The following is a 14,232-nucleotide window of genomic DNA, read 5'->3' as shown; positions in this document are numbered from 1 at the left end:
GGCTGAGTTGTATGGGAAAGGTTTAAAGGGGTGGAGCTACACAATGTGGGTGGGGTTTTGAGGGGCACGGTTGAGTGCTGTGACTGGCAGTTTCAGAGGGTGGGGTTGCCAGGGCCAGGGTTGGATAGTGTGAACAGGACTTCTCATAGGGCTATGCACTGTGGGTGGGGCTTCCTGATTCAGGTACTGATTGCTTTGTAAGGGACAACATGTTGATGGGTGTGTTTGGGCGGGGCATGCCTACTGAACACATGCCTGACACATGCCAATCCTGGTGCTGCAGAATGGGGAGGTGCTGCCACTGGCAGCACTCACCTACGGCTCACTGGGCGTGGGGCTGGCAGGCCTGGCGCTGGTGGTCCTGGCTCTGGGGACCCTGCGGGGGCTGCGCTCGAATCGCCACAGCATCCGCCGGCATGGTGCCGCTGCGCTGCTCTTCGCACAGCTTGTCTTCCTGCTTGGCATCAACCAGGCTGATGTCCCGGTTTGTGGGAAAATGGGGCTGGCAAGGGAGGGAAGGAGTGGGGATCACTGGGAGGGGCTGGTTGCGTTAGGGGATCTGCTACCTTTGAAGTGTTTGCGTCGGTGGGGCTAAGGAGTGGGCAGGACCATGGTGGGCTGTGCCTAAGGGGTGGAATCTAAAAGACATGGGGATCATAATGGAGTGGAGTCTGCCAAAGGGGTGGGGCTTTCAAGGGGTGAAGTCTATATAAAGGGGTGGGGCTTCCAAAGCAGTGGGGCTGATAAAAGGGTTGCGGTTCCCAAAAGCATGGATCTTATTAAAGGGATTGGCTCTCAAGGGGTTGGGGTGTATCAAAGAGGTGGGGCCCTCAAGGGGGAGGGGGTGAGGCCTATAAAAGGAGTGGGGCTTTTTAGAGGGGTGTGACCTCAACAGGGGAGTGACCTCTCAGAGGGGGTGGAGCTTAGGGCTGTGCATATAGATGGTGGGCGGAGCTGTGGGAATGGCCAGTGGAGGGGGCCATGGGCTGGCAGTGACGGGGTGGGTGCAGCTGGCGTGCACGGTGGTGGCCATCCTGCTGCAGTTCCTGTACCTGAGTGCAGTGGGCTGGGCGCTGCTGGAGGCACTGCACCTCTACCGGCGCCGCAGTGAACCCCGGTATGTCGATCGTGGGCCCATGCGCTTCTACCATGTGCTGGGCTGGGGACTGCCTGCCTTCATCACTGGTGAGCCCCGCTGTAAAACCCTGCCCTCATTCTGACCCCACCCCCTGGATCACCAGCTGCCCACCTCCACCTGGGTCAACACCTGGTGACTACACACCCCCTTCTAGGCTATGGCCCTGCCCTCTGAATCCCTCTCCCCCAATCAATTTGATGCATAGTGGGATCCTATTTCTATGTGTAACCCCACCCCCAGAATATAGGTCCACTCCCAAATTCATCTTTACCAGCATAGCCACACCCCTGGATTTAACCGTGTCTCCAACAGGATAGTCATGCCCAATCCAAAATAGCCCTATCCCAAGAGTTTAGCTCCGCCCTTATCCTCCATAACACCACCCCAACAGTTTTAGACACACACCCAGAGTAATAGGCCTGCCCTCATCCATCTGACCCAGTCCCAAAGATTTTAGACAGGCCCCATGGTCCATAATCCTACCCTCATCCATCATAGCTCTGCCTCCAGACTTTCAGACATACCCCCAGGGTCATAGCCCCACCTCAAAGAGCAACACTTTATCTCCACCCCTAGGCATCTTTTCCAGCCTCTTTAACATGCCCCCAGGGCCTTAACCCTTCTCCATGCATCATAATCAGACACTACCCCAGGATCTTAGCCCCACCCCAAGAGAATAGACCTGTAATAAGCTCTTAGACAAGCCCCCAGTGCCGTATTCCTGCTCTCATCAACATTGTCCCATGCCCAAGAGCTTAAACACACTGCATTTGCATAGCCCTGTCTACGCAGCATAGCTACACCTCCAACAGCAGCACCTCCTTGTCAGCCCTATGCCATCCACGTGCCATTCCATGCCCCGCCCTGGTATAGCTCCACCCTAAGCCCCACCCCTCTACCTTAGCGCCCTGCCTCCTCTTATAGCCCCACCTGCAGAATTGGTCCCGCTCCTGACCCCTCTTTTGCAGGGCTGGCGGTGGGGCTGGACCCCGAGGGCTATGGGAACCCCGACTTCTGCTGGCTGGCCCTGCACGACAGCCTGGTGTGGAGCCTGGTTGGGCCCTGTGCTGTTGCTCTCGCTGTGCGTATGGGGCTTGGGGCTGGGGAAGGCGGGGGACCCTCACTCACCCTGCTCACTCCCAGCTCCCCCTGCACTCCAGGTCGGTATCTTCTTCTTGGTGCTGGCGGCCAGGGCCACCTGTACCACCCCTCAGGGCTTCCAGAAAAAGGGCTCAGCGTGAGTCACCCAAGCGGGGGGCACCCATGGGGAGCAGGGGACACTGAGGGGATGGGGTTGCCCAAGGGGGGCATGGGTGGTTGGGGCACCCATAGAGGCCAGGGGGCTCTGGAGGCGAGGGGGGCACCCATTGGGGGCTGGCCTTTTGGGGAACCTGCAGAAGGCAAGAGACACAGGAGGGACAGGGGCACCAGTGGAGGGCAGAAGGGCTCTGGGGGCTGGGGTGCCTACAGGGGGTAGGAGGGAATGGGGGGGCTGGGGTATATATAGGGGCACAGGGCAGCCATGGGGAGGCAGAGGAGCATGAAGAGCAGCTGGGTAGGGGGGCTGGAGTGCCAATGGGGGGCATGGGAGCACTGTGGAGGGCAGGGGGGCACAGAGGGGGACCACGATACCTATGGTGGGTAGGGGGATATAGAGGGGTGGGGCACCATTGGAGGGCAGGGGGCACAGGAGGTTGGGGCATCTATGGAGGGCAGGGGGGCATTGAAAGCAGAGGCACCCATGGGGAGGCAGAAGGGTATTGGGAGCAAGGGGCACGGGAGGCTGGGGTTAGGCTGGACCCATGGGGAACAGGGGGGGCACAGGGGGGCTGGAGCACCCACAGAGTGCAGAGTGGGTCAGGTGGGGGTTGGGGCATCTGGGGGGGGTGGGCCACGAGGGGCTGGGGCTACCCTGGGGGGGCAGAGGTACGGAGGGCTGGAACATGAGATGTCATTGGGGTGACACTGGGGTGCTGTTGGGGTGCCCAGGTCTGGGGTGCGCACAGCTGCAGTCCTGCTGGCCATGCCCAGCGTGGCTTGGCTTCTGGCCCTCCTCTCGGTCAACAGTGACACGCTGCTCTGTCACTACCTGTTTGCCGCCTCCAACTGCCTCCAGGTCAGTGGGGACCCTCTGGAACCCCATACCCCTGGGAACCCAGAAACACACACCCCTGGGACTTCCAGAGCCACCACCCCTGGGACCACCAAAGACTCCACAATCCCAAAGCCTCCACCCCTGGGACCCCCAGTGACCACCACCCCTGGGACCTCCAGAGACCCCAGAGCCTCCTGAACCTCACACCCTTGGGACCTCCAGCATCCCACACCTATTTGTGAGGCACTCAGTGGGCACAGAAGGTTCCTTTGTCATATCCAGAGCACTAATGAGATGCACCAGTGTGTATGGGGGTACCTCACCCACTCCATGGTGCACACGGGGGGCACCCAGTGCATATAGGGGTCCCTTATGCTGTCTGGAATATCAGTGGGGGGCACCTAGTGGCTATGGGGGGACCCTCATTCTCTTTGAGGTACCAGTGGGATGCAACCAATCTGGATGGTGACCCCTTGAGGTGTCCGGGGTCCTGCTGGAGTCCTCCCAGGCTGTACACACCCCTCTTTGTCCCTGTGCCCAGGGCCCCCTCATGTTCCTGTCCTGTGTGGTGCTGAGCAAGGAGGTCCGGAGGAGCCTCCGCCTGAGCTGCGCCCACCGCCACCACCCACCGCTGGCTACCAAGGCTACCCTGACCCCCGTGAGTGCCGGGGGACACAGGGGGTGGCAGGAAGCAAAGGGCAGCCCCTGCCATGGCTGTAATGTCCCTGTGCCCTTGGCAGGCCTATGGCGGGGACAGCACATATGTGGCAGGGCAACTGTACCCTCCACCAGGTGGTGGGTCCTCGGGGTCCCTGCACAGCACCGCGCGCTCGGGCAAGAGCAACCACAGCTACATCCCCTTCGTGCGGCGGTACTGGGCACAGCAGGGGCCAGGGCATGGGTTTTGGTGGAGTTCTTGGGCTGGTGTGGCACTGGGATGATAAAATGGCATTGTGATGAGGTGGTGGCGTGGCAGGGTACTGGGGTGGTTGAGTGGTGGGTTAGTGGGATGGCAGGGTGGCAGGATGGCATGGCATGGGGATATTGGGATGGCAGGATGGTGGTTGGTGGGGTAGCAGGGTGGTGACTATGGTGGGGTGAGATGGTGCAGGGGTGTTGGGATGGCAGGGCAATGGAGTGGTGGCATAGCAGTATAGTGGCAGGGTGGTATGCAAATAGAGTCACCGGTGAGATGGCAGGGTGGAGGGGTGATGGCATGGTGAGGGTTTGAGGGGGTGGCAGGGATGATGGATACCAGGGTGTTGGGTGTCAGTGGATATTGGGGTGTCAGTGGGTGGATATTGTGTCAGTGGGTTGGTGACGGTGGGTGACAGTGGGTGGTGTGTGTTGGTGGGTGGGGGTCAGGTGCTGAGGAGTGCTGTGTCCCTGCAGGGAGGACTCAGGGCTAGCAGGCAGCCCGGGGCCAGTGCCGCTGCCCGAGTCTGGGGGGCTCTTCCTCAACGCCCAGGACCAGCCCGAGGGTATGGCCCCACCCGTGGGGCAAGGGCACCCAGCCTCAGCCTAGGGGGCAGCAGGTGTCCCTGGGCACCCCCTGACGCATGACCCCCCCCCAGAGCTCGACACGGACTCGGACAGTGACCTGTCCCTGGATGACCCGAGTGGCTCCTTCGGCTCCACACATTCCTCTGACAGCGAGGATGGGGCGCCCCTAGGTCCCTCCAGCCCTGGTAACACCCCCAGGGGGCACCCAGTGGAGATGGGGGACCTTCAGCCTGGCTGGGTGCTGATGGGGGAACACCCAATGGGTTGGAGGAAGTCCTTTGCCTTATCCAGGATGCTGATGAGGGGCATGTGGTAGGGATGGGGGTCCCTTGTCCAGTCTGGGGTGGTGATGGGGTTACTGAATGGATTTTGGGGGAGGACGGGTCGTCCTTCATCTTGGCTGGGTCTTGATGGGGGACCCAGTGGACACAGGATTCCTTGTCCAGTCCGGGGTGTTGATGGGGACACCTAAAAGGTTTGGGGGGGTCCTTCATCCAGATAGAGGTGCTGATGGGGGCACCCAGGGGGTAGTCCCTGGTCCTGCCTGTCCCAGCTTCCTTCCTTCCCTGCAGGTGATCCCCTGGTGCCCTCAGGCTGCCCATACTGGCCAGGGGAGTTTGTGACCACAGCGAGCGAGAGCGAGGGACCAGGAGGCAGTGAGAGGCTGCGAGTGCAGCCGGCAGGGGGCCAGGGACCCCCCTGGGGTGACTTCCCCCGGCCCAATGGCGAGGCACTCCCCAGGGACCCCCTGCTGCTGCCCCTGCCCCACCCCCACAAAGGTACAGGCTGCCATGGCAGGGGTGGGCACTCCAAATCTGGCCCCCCCACCCATGGGTGATACCACCTCTGCAGGGATCCTGAAGAAGAAGTGCCTGCCCCCCATCAGTGAGCGGGGCAGTGCCCAGCGCCCTGGGCTGCCCCCGCCACCTCCAGCTGGCACGGCTGCCTCCTCGGGCAGCGATGGGGGAGCCCCTCTGGTCCCCCGGCCTCGGCAGAGCCTCCAGGAGCAGCTCAGCGGCCTCACCCCCATTGCCATGAGCATCCGCACAGGCACCGCTGATGAGGACTCCTCTGGCTCCGAGTGAGTGCTCATCACATCTGAGGGGTGCTCACTGGGGTTTCTTTATGTGCCAGGGTTCCCTTTGGGTGTGAGGGTGCCATTGGGACGCCAGGATTCCTGTTGGATGGACAAGCAGTCCAATACCACTTGTTGGGTGTCCTTTGGGTGCCCATCAAGGATGGCTGAGTGCCAGGGTTCCTGTTGCACTCTCATTGGGTGCTAGGATTTCTCTCAGGTACCCATTTGGCATCCATTGGGTCCAACACTGCTTGTTGGGTGCCCATCAGGTGCCACAGTACTGACTGGACAACCGCTGGGTGCAACGTTACCTGTTGGGTGTCCATCAGGTTCCAGGGTTTCCTTTGGGTGTCCATTGGGTGCCAGGGTGCCGAACAGGTGCCCTTTAGATGCCCATCAGGTGCAAGGGTTCCTTCTTGCTGCATGCTCATTGGGAACCAGCAGTCCCTTTGGGCACTCATTGGGTGCCAGGGTGCCCATTGGGTGCCCATCAGGTGTAAGGGTGGCTTGTTGGGTGTCCATAGAGTGCCAGAGTAACCAATAGGTGACCACTGGGTGCCAGGATTCCTCTTGGGTGCCCATGGGGTCCAAGGGTGGCTATTGGGTGCCCACTGTATGCCCACTGGGTGCCCATTGAGTGTTGGGGTACCCATTGAATGCCCATTGGCCATTGGATGCCCACTGAATACTCACTAGGTCTAACCATCAGGTCTAACTGCACCCATTGGATGCCCATTGACTGTCCATGGGCACCCATTGACCATTGGATGCCCATTGGGCGTCCATTGATCCTTATGTACCCATTTGCTCTCCACTGACTATCCACTGGATGCCTAATGACCTCTGGGTGTGCACTGGGTGCCCATTAGGTCTAATGGCACCTGACCATTGGGTCACCCATTGGGTGTTGGGCTGTCCATTGGTTGCCCATCACGCCTAACAGCACTTGTTGAGTGCCTGTTAACTGTCCGTGAGTGTCCATTGACCACTGGGTGCCTCTGGTGTCTAACAGTGGCCATTGAGTGTTGGAATGCCTGTTGGGTGCCCATTAACTGTCCAAAGATGCCTGTTGACCACTGGGTGACCAGTGGATATTGGGGTGCCCATTGGGTGTCTGTTGGGTACTAAGGTGACCCTGGGTGTTGGGGTGCCCATTGGGGAGGGGTGCCCACTGGGTGTTGGGGTTCTCATTGGGTACCCCCTGACTGCCCACTGGGTGCCCATTGGGTATTGGAGTGCCTGTTGAGTGCTGGGGTACCCACTGGGTACCCCTTGACCACCCACAGGTGCCGAGGGTAGGGCTGGCATGGTGGCACTAACCCTACGCTTCTCTCCCTCCCTACTCCCCAGATTTCTGTTTTTTAATTTTCTCCATTAACCTGAGGGGGCTGGGGGGCTCCTGCCCCCCCCAACCCCCACCCCTCCATCTCCCCCCACGGGTGGGCACTGGGTGCTGGGAGCACAGAGGGCACCCTGGCACCCACCACCCCCATCATGCATCTGTCTGTCTTGTTTTTTATTCCCCCCCACCCCCCATTTTGTCTCCACCCCCCCATCTGTCCTTCCCCCCCACCAGGAGCGACGAGACCTCAATCTAATGGGGACCCACCCAGCGGGCACCCCTCCACTGTGCCAGGGAGACCAGGACAGGGAGGGTGCCGGGTTGGTGGGGGGGGACACTGGTACTGGGGGGGCACCAGGATTGGGGGAACATCAGAAGGGGGCAGGGAGACACAAACCCCCCCCAGGGCACTTTGTGTCCTTGCATGGATTGGCACCTCGGGGGGTGGCACAGGGTGCCCGTGTTGCCTCCCCGTGATCACCTCCAGCCCCTTTGCCCGGCAAAGGGTTTTATTGAAAAAATACATGAAAATACAAAAAAAAGGAATTTATAACCCACTTCCCCCATTGTGCCAACCTCCCCTGCAAGGTGCCAAACCTCCCCTTGCAAGGTGCCACCCACCCCATTGTCCCAACCCCTGCACTGTGGTGCCAATCCCCTGCAGTGGGGGACATGTGGAGCGGGGATCAGTTGGGGGGTGCAGGGATGTCTGGGACCCTCTCATAGTCCCCCAGGGGTGAGGCCCAGCTGGGGAAATCCAGGGATGGGTTTTGGGGGAGCTGAGGGACCCTTGGGTGCTGGGGGACAGGGGTGGATTCCTACTGTTGATGGGACCTTTTGTAATTAAAACAAAACCCAATGAGTGTCTTGGCTTATCCCTGGGGAGGCCCCTGGCTCTGCCTCCCAAACCTCAGCTGGTCCCTAGGGGTTCCAGCTCTGCTGCCCACCCTGAAAACCCAAGGGCTTGGCTGATCTGGGGGCCCTTGGCACTGCCCACCCCCTTCCAAAAGCAGTGGATGCACCCCCAAACTTGGCTGGTACCTGGGGGGAGCCTGGCTCTCCCCTGCACCCCACCATGTCGCCTGAGATGCCCCAGGGAGGGGTGGTCGGGGAGCCCCCAGGACCTCTGGGTGGGTGTGGGGTGGTTTGGGGGTGTCACCTCGGGGTGCTGCTCACCGCCGTCTTGCGGGGGGGCCGCAGGCGGGCAGGAGGAGGTCCTGGTTTGCACCCCGAGGCAGCAGTTGGGGGGGCCGCCCGTGCCACCCCCACACCTGCAAAGGGGAAAGAAACCATGGGGAAACTGAGGCATGGGGAAGGGGGCATCCCCTCAACCGCACTTCATCCTTACCTCTGGCGGTGGGGGTCCTCCCGCCCGCTGCTGGAGTCCGGGGGGACACCTTGGGGAGGGCGGTGGGTGCTGGGGAACGGCCAGAGGGGACAGGGGTTGTGGTGCTCCTGGCATGGGGCTGGCGAGTGGGGGGGGAGCAGGGGACTGTGCCCCCCCTTGCCTTAGGCTGGCCTGGGGAGAGAGGGGGAGTAGGGGCATGGCCCAGAAGCCCCCATGGCTATGGTGTCCCTGTCCCCTTCCATCAGTACCTGCTGTCCCCCCACGGGGGAGCTCTGACCTGCCCCGGGCACCAGCTGCCTGCCCCTGGGGAGGGCACGGCCGGGGAGGGCCCACGCGGCTGGGGGGGAGCCCCCTGCCCCCAGAGGGTCCCTTTGGTGCTGCTGCAGAGTGACGGCTGGGGGGTGCCTGGAAACAGAGCAGGGGACATGGGGACATCACTCAGTGAGTGCCCCCTACCCACAGGACTGGGGAGTTGGCAATGCCGCTTGGAGACTAGGCAGGCACTCACTGTCCTCCATCCAGGATGGGTTTTAGGGGCAAGTCTGGTAGTTCAGCCCGGGTGGGACACGGCCACACTGGGACCCCTACCCCCAGGTCTCACCTACCTTGGGGACACTGGTGGCAGCGGAGGCCCCCCGGGGCTTGGCAGGGGGGCAAGGAGTCGGGGCAGGTGCCCGCGACTCCACAGTGGGCAGGAGCGCCCTCACAGGGCTGTCCTTCACCACAAAAGTCTGGCGGCGAGGGCTGCGTGGGGTGCCGGGGGGCGTGGCGGCGGGTCCCGGGGGGTCCCCAGGGATGGAAGAAGGCAGGTGACACCCCTCCAGCTGTGCCGCCAGGCGTGTGGCCTCCCGCACCATCTCCTCCAGACGGGCCCCGCGCAGGGGACTCCAGCGCCCGCTGCCGCCCCCGCACCGGCACTCTCCGCCCGGGCTCTCCTCATCCTCCTCTTCCTCCTGGCTGCGGATGGGGCGGAAGGAGGAGGAAAGGTGGTGTCAGCCCTGTCCCCCTTGCTGTGTCAGCCCCTAACGCCACTGCCAGGAAGTGGCATGAGCCACCCCCATGCCTCCAGGACCCCCAGCACCACATCTGTTGGGGAGGGGCACGTCCACAGGACCCCCAGAACCCCAGCTGTGAGATGCCACATCCCCGACAACCCGATCCATGGGGTGACACGTCCCCTAGGACATTGACAATGAGGTGCCATCTCTCCCTGTACTCCATGTCCCATCCTATCCTCCATGTCCCCAACTATACGGTGCCCTGTCCCTCCATTCCCATCCACGGGGTGCCCTGTCCCTCCCAACCCCCACGTACCTGTCAGAGGGGGACAGCACCCCGAAGTCGAAGCTCTCCTCGGTGACAAATCGAACATCTGGGGGGACACTGGGGGTGAACGCCGGCCCCACCGCCCCAGGGGGAAAACATGGGGGAAAACATGGGGGACATGCAGCGCTGGCGCTGCCGTACCTCGGTCTTCAGCCATCGCCTCGGGGCACCGGGGCCACCTGTGGGAGCTGGGGGGTCACCACCGACCCCATCGGGGTCCCCCACCCGTGTCCCCAACCCCCCGCGGGGGCCCAGTGGCACCGGCCAGCGCGCGGGTGACACGGCTGGTGCCAGGCGCCGCCGGGCTCGATGCCACCGGGATGGGGCCGGGGACGGCTCCGCCGGCGCCGGCAGGCGGGGGGTGACACCAGCGACCCCAGCCCGGGGAACCCACAGCCCAGCGCCCCCACGCCGGGTGTATTCAATGTCACAATGGGAGGTCCCAGCCCTGCACTCTGATCTCTGCGAGTCCCCAGTGCCCCAATGGTGGTTCCCAGCCTCCCTCGGGGGACTCCAGCACAGCACTGAAGGGGTTCTACCCCGCTGGGGGTCGTAGCCCCGCACCCAGGGGAACCCCAGCCCCACACCCGGAGGGTCCCAGCGCCACATTTTGATCTTCGGGGGGTCCCCAGCCCCCCATTTTGATTCTCAGGGGGTCCCAGCCCCACACTAAGGGGCCCCATTCCCGTACCTAGGGGTCCCAGTCCTGCATCCCGATCCCGGGGGGAGTCCCATCACCACTCTTAGGCCTCCCAGCCCCCACGCGGGATGTCTCAGCCCCACACCCCGATCCCGGGGGTCCCATCCCCACTCCTGGGCCTCCCAGCCGCACACTGAGAGGTCTCAGCCCCACAATGGGGGAATCCCTCCTCCACACCCGGGGAACCACCAGCCACGCACCCCCAGCTGGCAAGTCCTCAGTCCCACACGGGGGCGTCTCAGCTCCAAACTAAGGGTTCCAGCCCCACCGACGAGTCCCAGTCCCGCAGCCCAACCCCTTACTGACTCCAGCCCCACACTGAGAAGGTCCAGCCCCCACCGGGGTCCAGATCTCACAGCCCCATCCCTAGGGGTCCTCAGCCTCGCAGCAGAACGGCCCCAGCCCACACCAGGGGGTCCCAGCCCCTCACCCCGACCCCACGTCACCCCATCCCCGAATGGCGTGGCTCATCTACCACTCCCACGGACCCCCCCCCCCCCCGATCTCCTCGCAGGCTTTCCCCCCTTCTCGGGGGTCCCGGTTCTCCCCCTTCTCGCCCCTCTGCCCCCCCCCCTCCACCTCACCGCCCCCGACTCCCGCTCGTCGCGCGCGCCGAGGAGGAGTGGCCTAAAGAAGGAGGTGTGGTCTAGTTCGAATTTCCCCTCCCCTTGCGGCTCAATCGCTGCACGCCCGCCCCGCGTTTCGATTGGTCCTCGCCCTTTACACCTCCACGTTGATTGGCCTGTCTCCTCGCCTTACGCCTCACTGACTGGCTCGCCACAGTCCCCTGCACCGCTCTCCATTGGTGCCCGCCAGGCTGGGGGCGTGTCCCGGAAGCGCGTCGCCACAGGAACTTTCCGCTATCTGCGCCGCCGCAGCATGGCCGCCGTCCCGCCCGATTCCTGGCAGCCGCCCACCGTTTCCGTTGAGACCACGTAAGGGGTGGGGCCTCGTCCCGGTACCGGCACCGGCGCGGGAGGCCCTGCCCACCCCTGGTCCCGCCCCCTTTCGCGGCACCGGGGGTAAATCGGTGTCAGCCCCCCTACCCCCTTCCACCCGTTTCGGGGAGGCTCCGGCGTTCCTCAGTCACCAGTCCTCCCGGTACGGGGCAGTCTCCGGTGTCCATGAGCCCCCGGTACCGGGCAAACCCTGTACTCCACCGGTTCTAAGAAGCCCCCAGTGTCTCCCGGAACGGAACATCTCTTGTTATCTCCCAGTATCAACCAGTCCTGGTTTCTCCCCGGTACTATAGAGCCTCTGCCCCACCCCACCCCGGTGTCCCGTTTGGTGTACATAACCCCCTGTCTCCTCAGTACCAGGCAGATCCCAGTGACCCTGCAGTGTCCCATTACCCCCAGTATCTCCCGGTACCGCACAGAACCAGCCAGTCCCGATTGTTTCCCCTGGTACCAACAGCCATCCATGTCCTCCCGCGGTTCCATTATCCCCCAGTCCCTGCAGCCCCCATTGCCCCCCATCCCCTCTCACCCCTGTGGTCCCTGTCTCTGACTGACGCTGGTGGGGGGAGGTCATGCTGAGGTATTTCCTGGTATTCTTCCCATTCCTATTCTCATTCCCAGTGTTTCCATTTCCTATTCCCAGGATGAGCCTTCTGGTGCTGCAGCTGTACGAACAGCACAGCCCCCCGACTTTGGTCTGAAACTGGGGTTGGGGGTCTCAATGGGTTGACCTTGCCCTTTATCTACAAGAACTGACCCCATAGGTGGAGGGGTTCACAGCAGGGTGACCCCCATCTTCTGTTTCCATTCCTGGCTGTTCCCCATTCTCAGTGCCGTTCCTGTTCCCAGTTTTCCCATTACCAGGATGAGCCCACTGCTGCTGGAGCTGTACTGGCAACACAGGCCCTTACTTTGGTCTGAAGCTGGGGGTGTGGGTATCACTGTGGGATGACACCATTTCCTTTTCCCATTCCCAATACCGTTCCCCATTCCTGGTACCATTCCTATTCCCATATCCAGTGTTCCCATCCCAGGATGGGCCCACTTGTGCTGGAGCTGTACTGGCAACATGCCCCCCGCACCTGCAAGAACTTTGCTGAGCTCAGCCGTCGTGGGTACTACAATGGCACCAAGTTCCACCGCATCATCAAGGACTTCATGGTGCAGGGGGGGGACCCCACGGGTACTGGTAAGCTCACCTCCCCAAAATCTCCCTGGGACCCTCCCTAGTGTCAGGGGTCCTGCTGACCCCCTGAATCTCCCTGCAGGCCGTGGCGGCGCCTCCATCTATGGGAAACAGTTCGAGGATGAGCTGCACCCTGACCTGAAGTTCACTGGTGAGCGGGGCTGGCACTGGGAGAGCACTGGAGGGGCACCCCTGGGACCCCCAGGACCTCACCCATATGGGGGCAGGACCCCTGGGAACCCACCCATGGGTTGATGAATGGGGTGATATGACTGCCAGGACTCCAGTCATAGGGTGACATGTCCCAAGGAGGCTGGTCATGGGACATGTCCTCCAGGACCCTGGCCATGAGGTGGCATGTCTCCCCTGTCCCCCAAGACACTATCTATGGGGTGACAAGTCCTCTATGTCCCCCAAAACCCCATCCATGGAGTGACATGACCCCCGGGAGCTTGGCCATGGGATGCCTTGTGCTCTTGTTTCACCATTCCTGGTGTGACATCCCTGTGTCCCACAGACACCAGGATACTTGTGATGGCCACTGTGGGTCTGGACACCAACAGGAACCAATTCTTCCTCACATCCCCTAAGACCCCTCCATTGGGTGACATCTTCCCCATGTCCCCCAGGACCCCATCCCTGGAGTGGTATGTCCACCAAGACCCTGGCCACAGCATGGCATGTCCCTCATGGTGCCAGGACCCTTGGCCCATGTCCCACAGGTACTGAGATCCTGGTGATGACCAATATGGGGCTGGACACCAATGGGAGCAAGTCATTACTGATGTCCACTAAGACCCCTCCATCGGGTGACAGGTCCCTCAGGAGCCTGGCCATGAAGTGACATGTCCCAAGGACTGCAGCTGTGGGATGACATGTCCTCCCAGATCCCAGTCTTGGGTTGACACATTCCCATGATACTGTGATCTTGGTTGTGAGATGACATCCCCCATGGGATGACATGTCCCCCATTGTGCTGGAACCTTGGCTGTGGGGTGGCATGTCCCCTGTATGTCCATCCATGAGGTGACATGCGCCCATGTCCCACAGGCGCCGGGATCCTGGCAATGGCCAATGCAGGGCCAGACACCAACGGAAGCCAATTTTTCCTGACATTGGGCCCGGCACAGTGGCTGGATGGGAAGCACAGCATTTTTGGGAGGGTGTGCCAAGGAATGGGGGTGCTGGGGCGCCTGGCCATGGTGGAGACTAACTCCCAGGACCGACCCCTCGATGATGTCAAGATCATCAAGGCATATCCCTTGGGGTAGGGCGTGTGGGGTGCCCTCTCTCCAAATTGTACTGCTAATTTGTAATAAAAGAGGTTGGAGTTGTGGTGGGGCCCCTCCACAGTGGTGGTTTGGGGGGCCTGTGTGGGGGTTGTCTTTGGCATGGTGGGGATCAGGGAGGTTGTGATCCCTCCCGGAAGGGGGTTTTTGGTGCTCTTGCAGGGCTGGGTGTCTCTCCCTGGGGACATGGAGCTGCCAGTGGCCCTGGTTCCTGGGGGAACAGAGTGGGTGCCAGACACCCAAATTTACCCCTACTGTCTTGTGTCTG

The 14,232-nt window shown here is 62.1% G+C and overlaps 3 protein-coding genes across 8 annotated transcripts in view; 2 read left to right on the top strand and 1 right to left on the bottom strand.

The window, feature by feature from the left end:
- Positions 1-8,020, top strand: part of CELSR2 (cadherin EGF LAG seven-pass G-type receptor 2) — a 31,698-nt gene extending 23,678 nt beyond the window's left edge. For 2 of the 3 annotated variants that reach the window (XM_085082874.1, XM_085082872.1), the window contains 12 exons: positions 284-484; positions 1,011-1,185; positions 2,107-2,219; positions 2,299-2,375; positions 3,128-3,254; positions 3,775-3,891; positions 3,974-4,104; positions 4,626-4,714; positions 4,808-4,921; positions 5,309-5,515; positions 5,589-5,817; positions 7,165-8,020. In XM_085082874.1, the coding sequence (XP_084939000.1) occupies positions 284-484; positions 1,011-1,185; positions 2,107-2,219; positions 2,299-2,375; positions 3,128-3,254; positions 3,775-3,891; positions 3,974-4,104; positions 4,626-4,714; positions 4,808-4,921; positions 5,309-5,515; positions 5,589-5,817; positions 7,165-7,192 (1,608 nt within the window). In that variant the 3' untranslated portion in view covers positions 7,193-8,020. The remainder of the gene's footprint in view (positions 1-283; positions 485-1,010; positions 1,186-2,106; positions 2,220-2,298; positions 2,376-3,127; positions 3,255-3,774; positions 3,892-3,973; positions 4,105-4,625; positions 4,715-4,807; positions 4,922-5,308; positions 5,516-5,588; positions 5,818-7,164) is intronic. The other variant, XM_085082873.1, reaches the window with a different exon arrangement.
- A 147-nt stretch (positions 8,021-8,167) lies between these two features.
- On the bottom strand, positions 8,168-11,249 carry PSRC1 (proline and serine rich coiled-coil 1). Its single transcript, XM_085082877.1, is given in 7 exon segments — positions 8,168-8,427; positions 8,505-8,714; positions 8,717-8,909; positions 9,110-9,461; positions 9,819-9,876; positions 9,972-10,009; positions 11,115-11,249. Coding segments are annotated over 6 exon segments (945 nt in total). The 5' UTR covers positions 9,988-10,009; positions 11,115-11,249; the 3' UTR covers positions 8,168-8,311.
- Positions 11,250-11,310: 61 nt separating this feature from the next.
- Positions 11,311-14,053, top strand: PPIL1 (peptidylprolyl isomerase like 1). 4 transcript variants are annotated; one of them, XM_085082878.1, is made up of 4 exons: positions 11,311-11,465; positions 12,524-12,678; positions 12,758-12,826; positions 13,726-14,053. In XM_085082878.1, the coding sequence occupies exons 1-4, from the start codon at positions 11,410-11,412 to the stop codon at positions 13,944-13,946; spliced, it is 501 nt and encodes a 166-aa protein (XP_084939004.1). In that variant the 5' UTR covers positions 11,311-11,409; the 3' UTR covers positions 13,947-14,053. The 4 variants fall into 4 exon arrangements, with proteins under 4 accessions (XP_084939004.1, XP_084939005.1, XP_084939007.1 ...); XM_085082879.1 differs by having other exon boundaries at positions 11,365-11,472; XM_085082881.1 differs by lacking the exon at positions 11,311-11,465 and adding an exon at positions 11,638-11,773.
- The last annotated feature ends 179 nt before the right edge of the window (positions 14,054-14,232 follow it).

Source organism: Lichenostomus cassidix, chromosome 26 (genome assembly GCF_008360975.1).
Source record: "Lichenostomus cassidix isolate B80296 chromosome 26, HeHo_3.0, whole genome shotgun sequence".
NCBI lineage: Eukaryota > Metazoa > Chordata > Aves > Passeriformes > Meliphagidae > Lichenostomus > Lichenostomus cassidix.
This window is presented reverse-complemented; position numbering and strand designations above follow the sequence as displayed.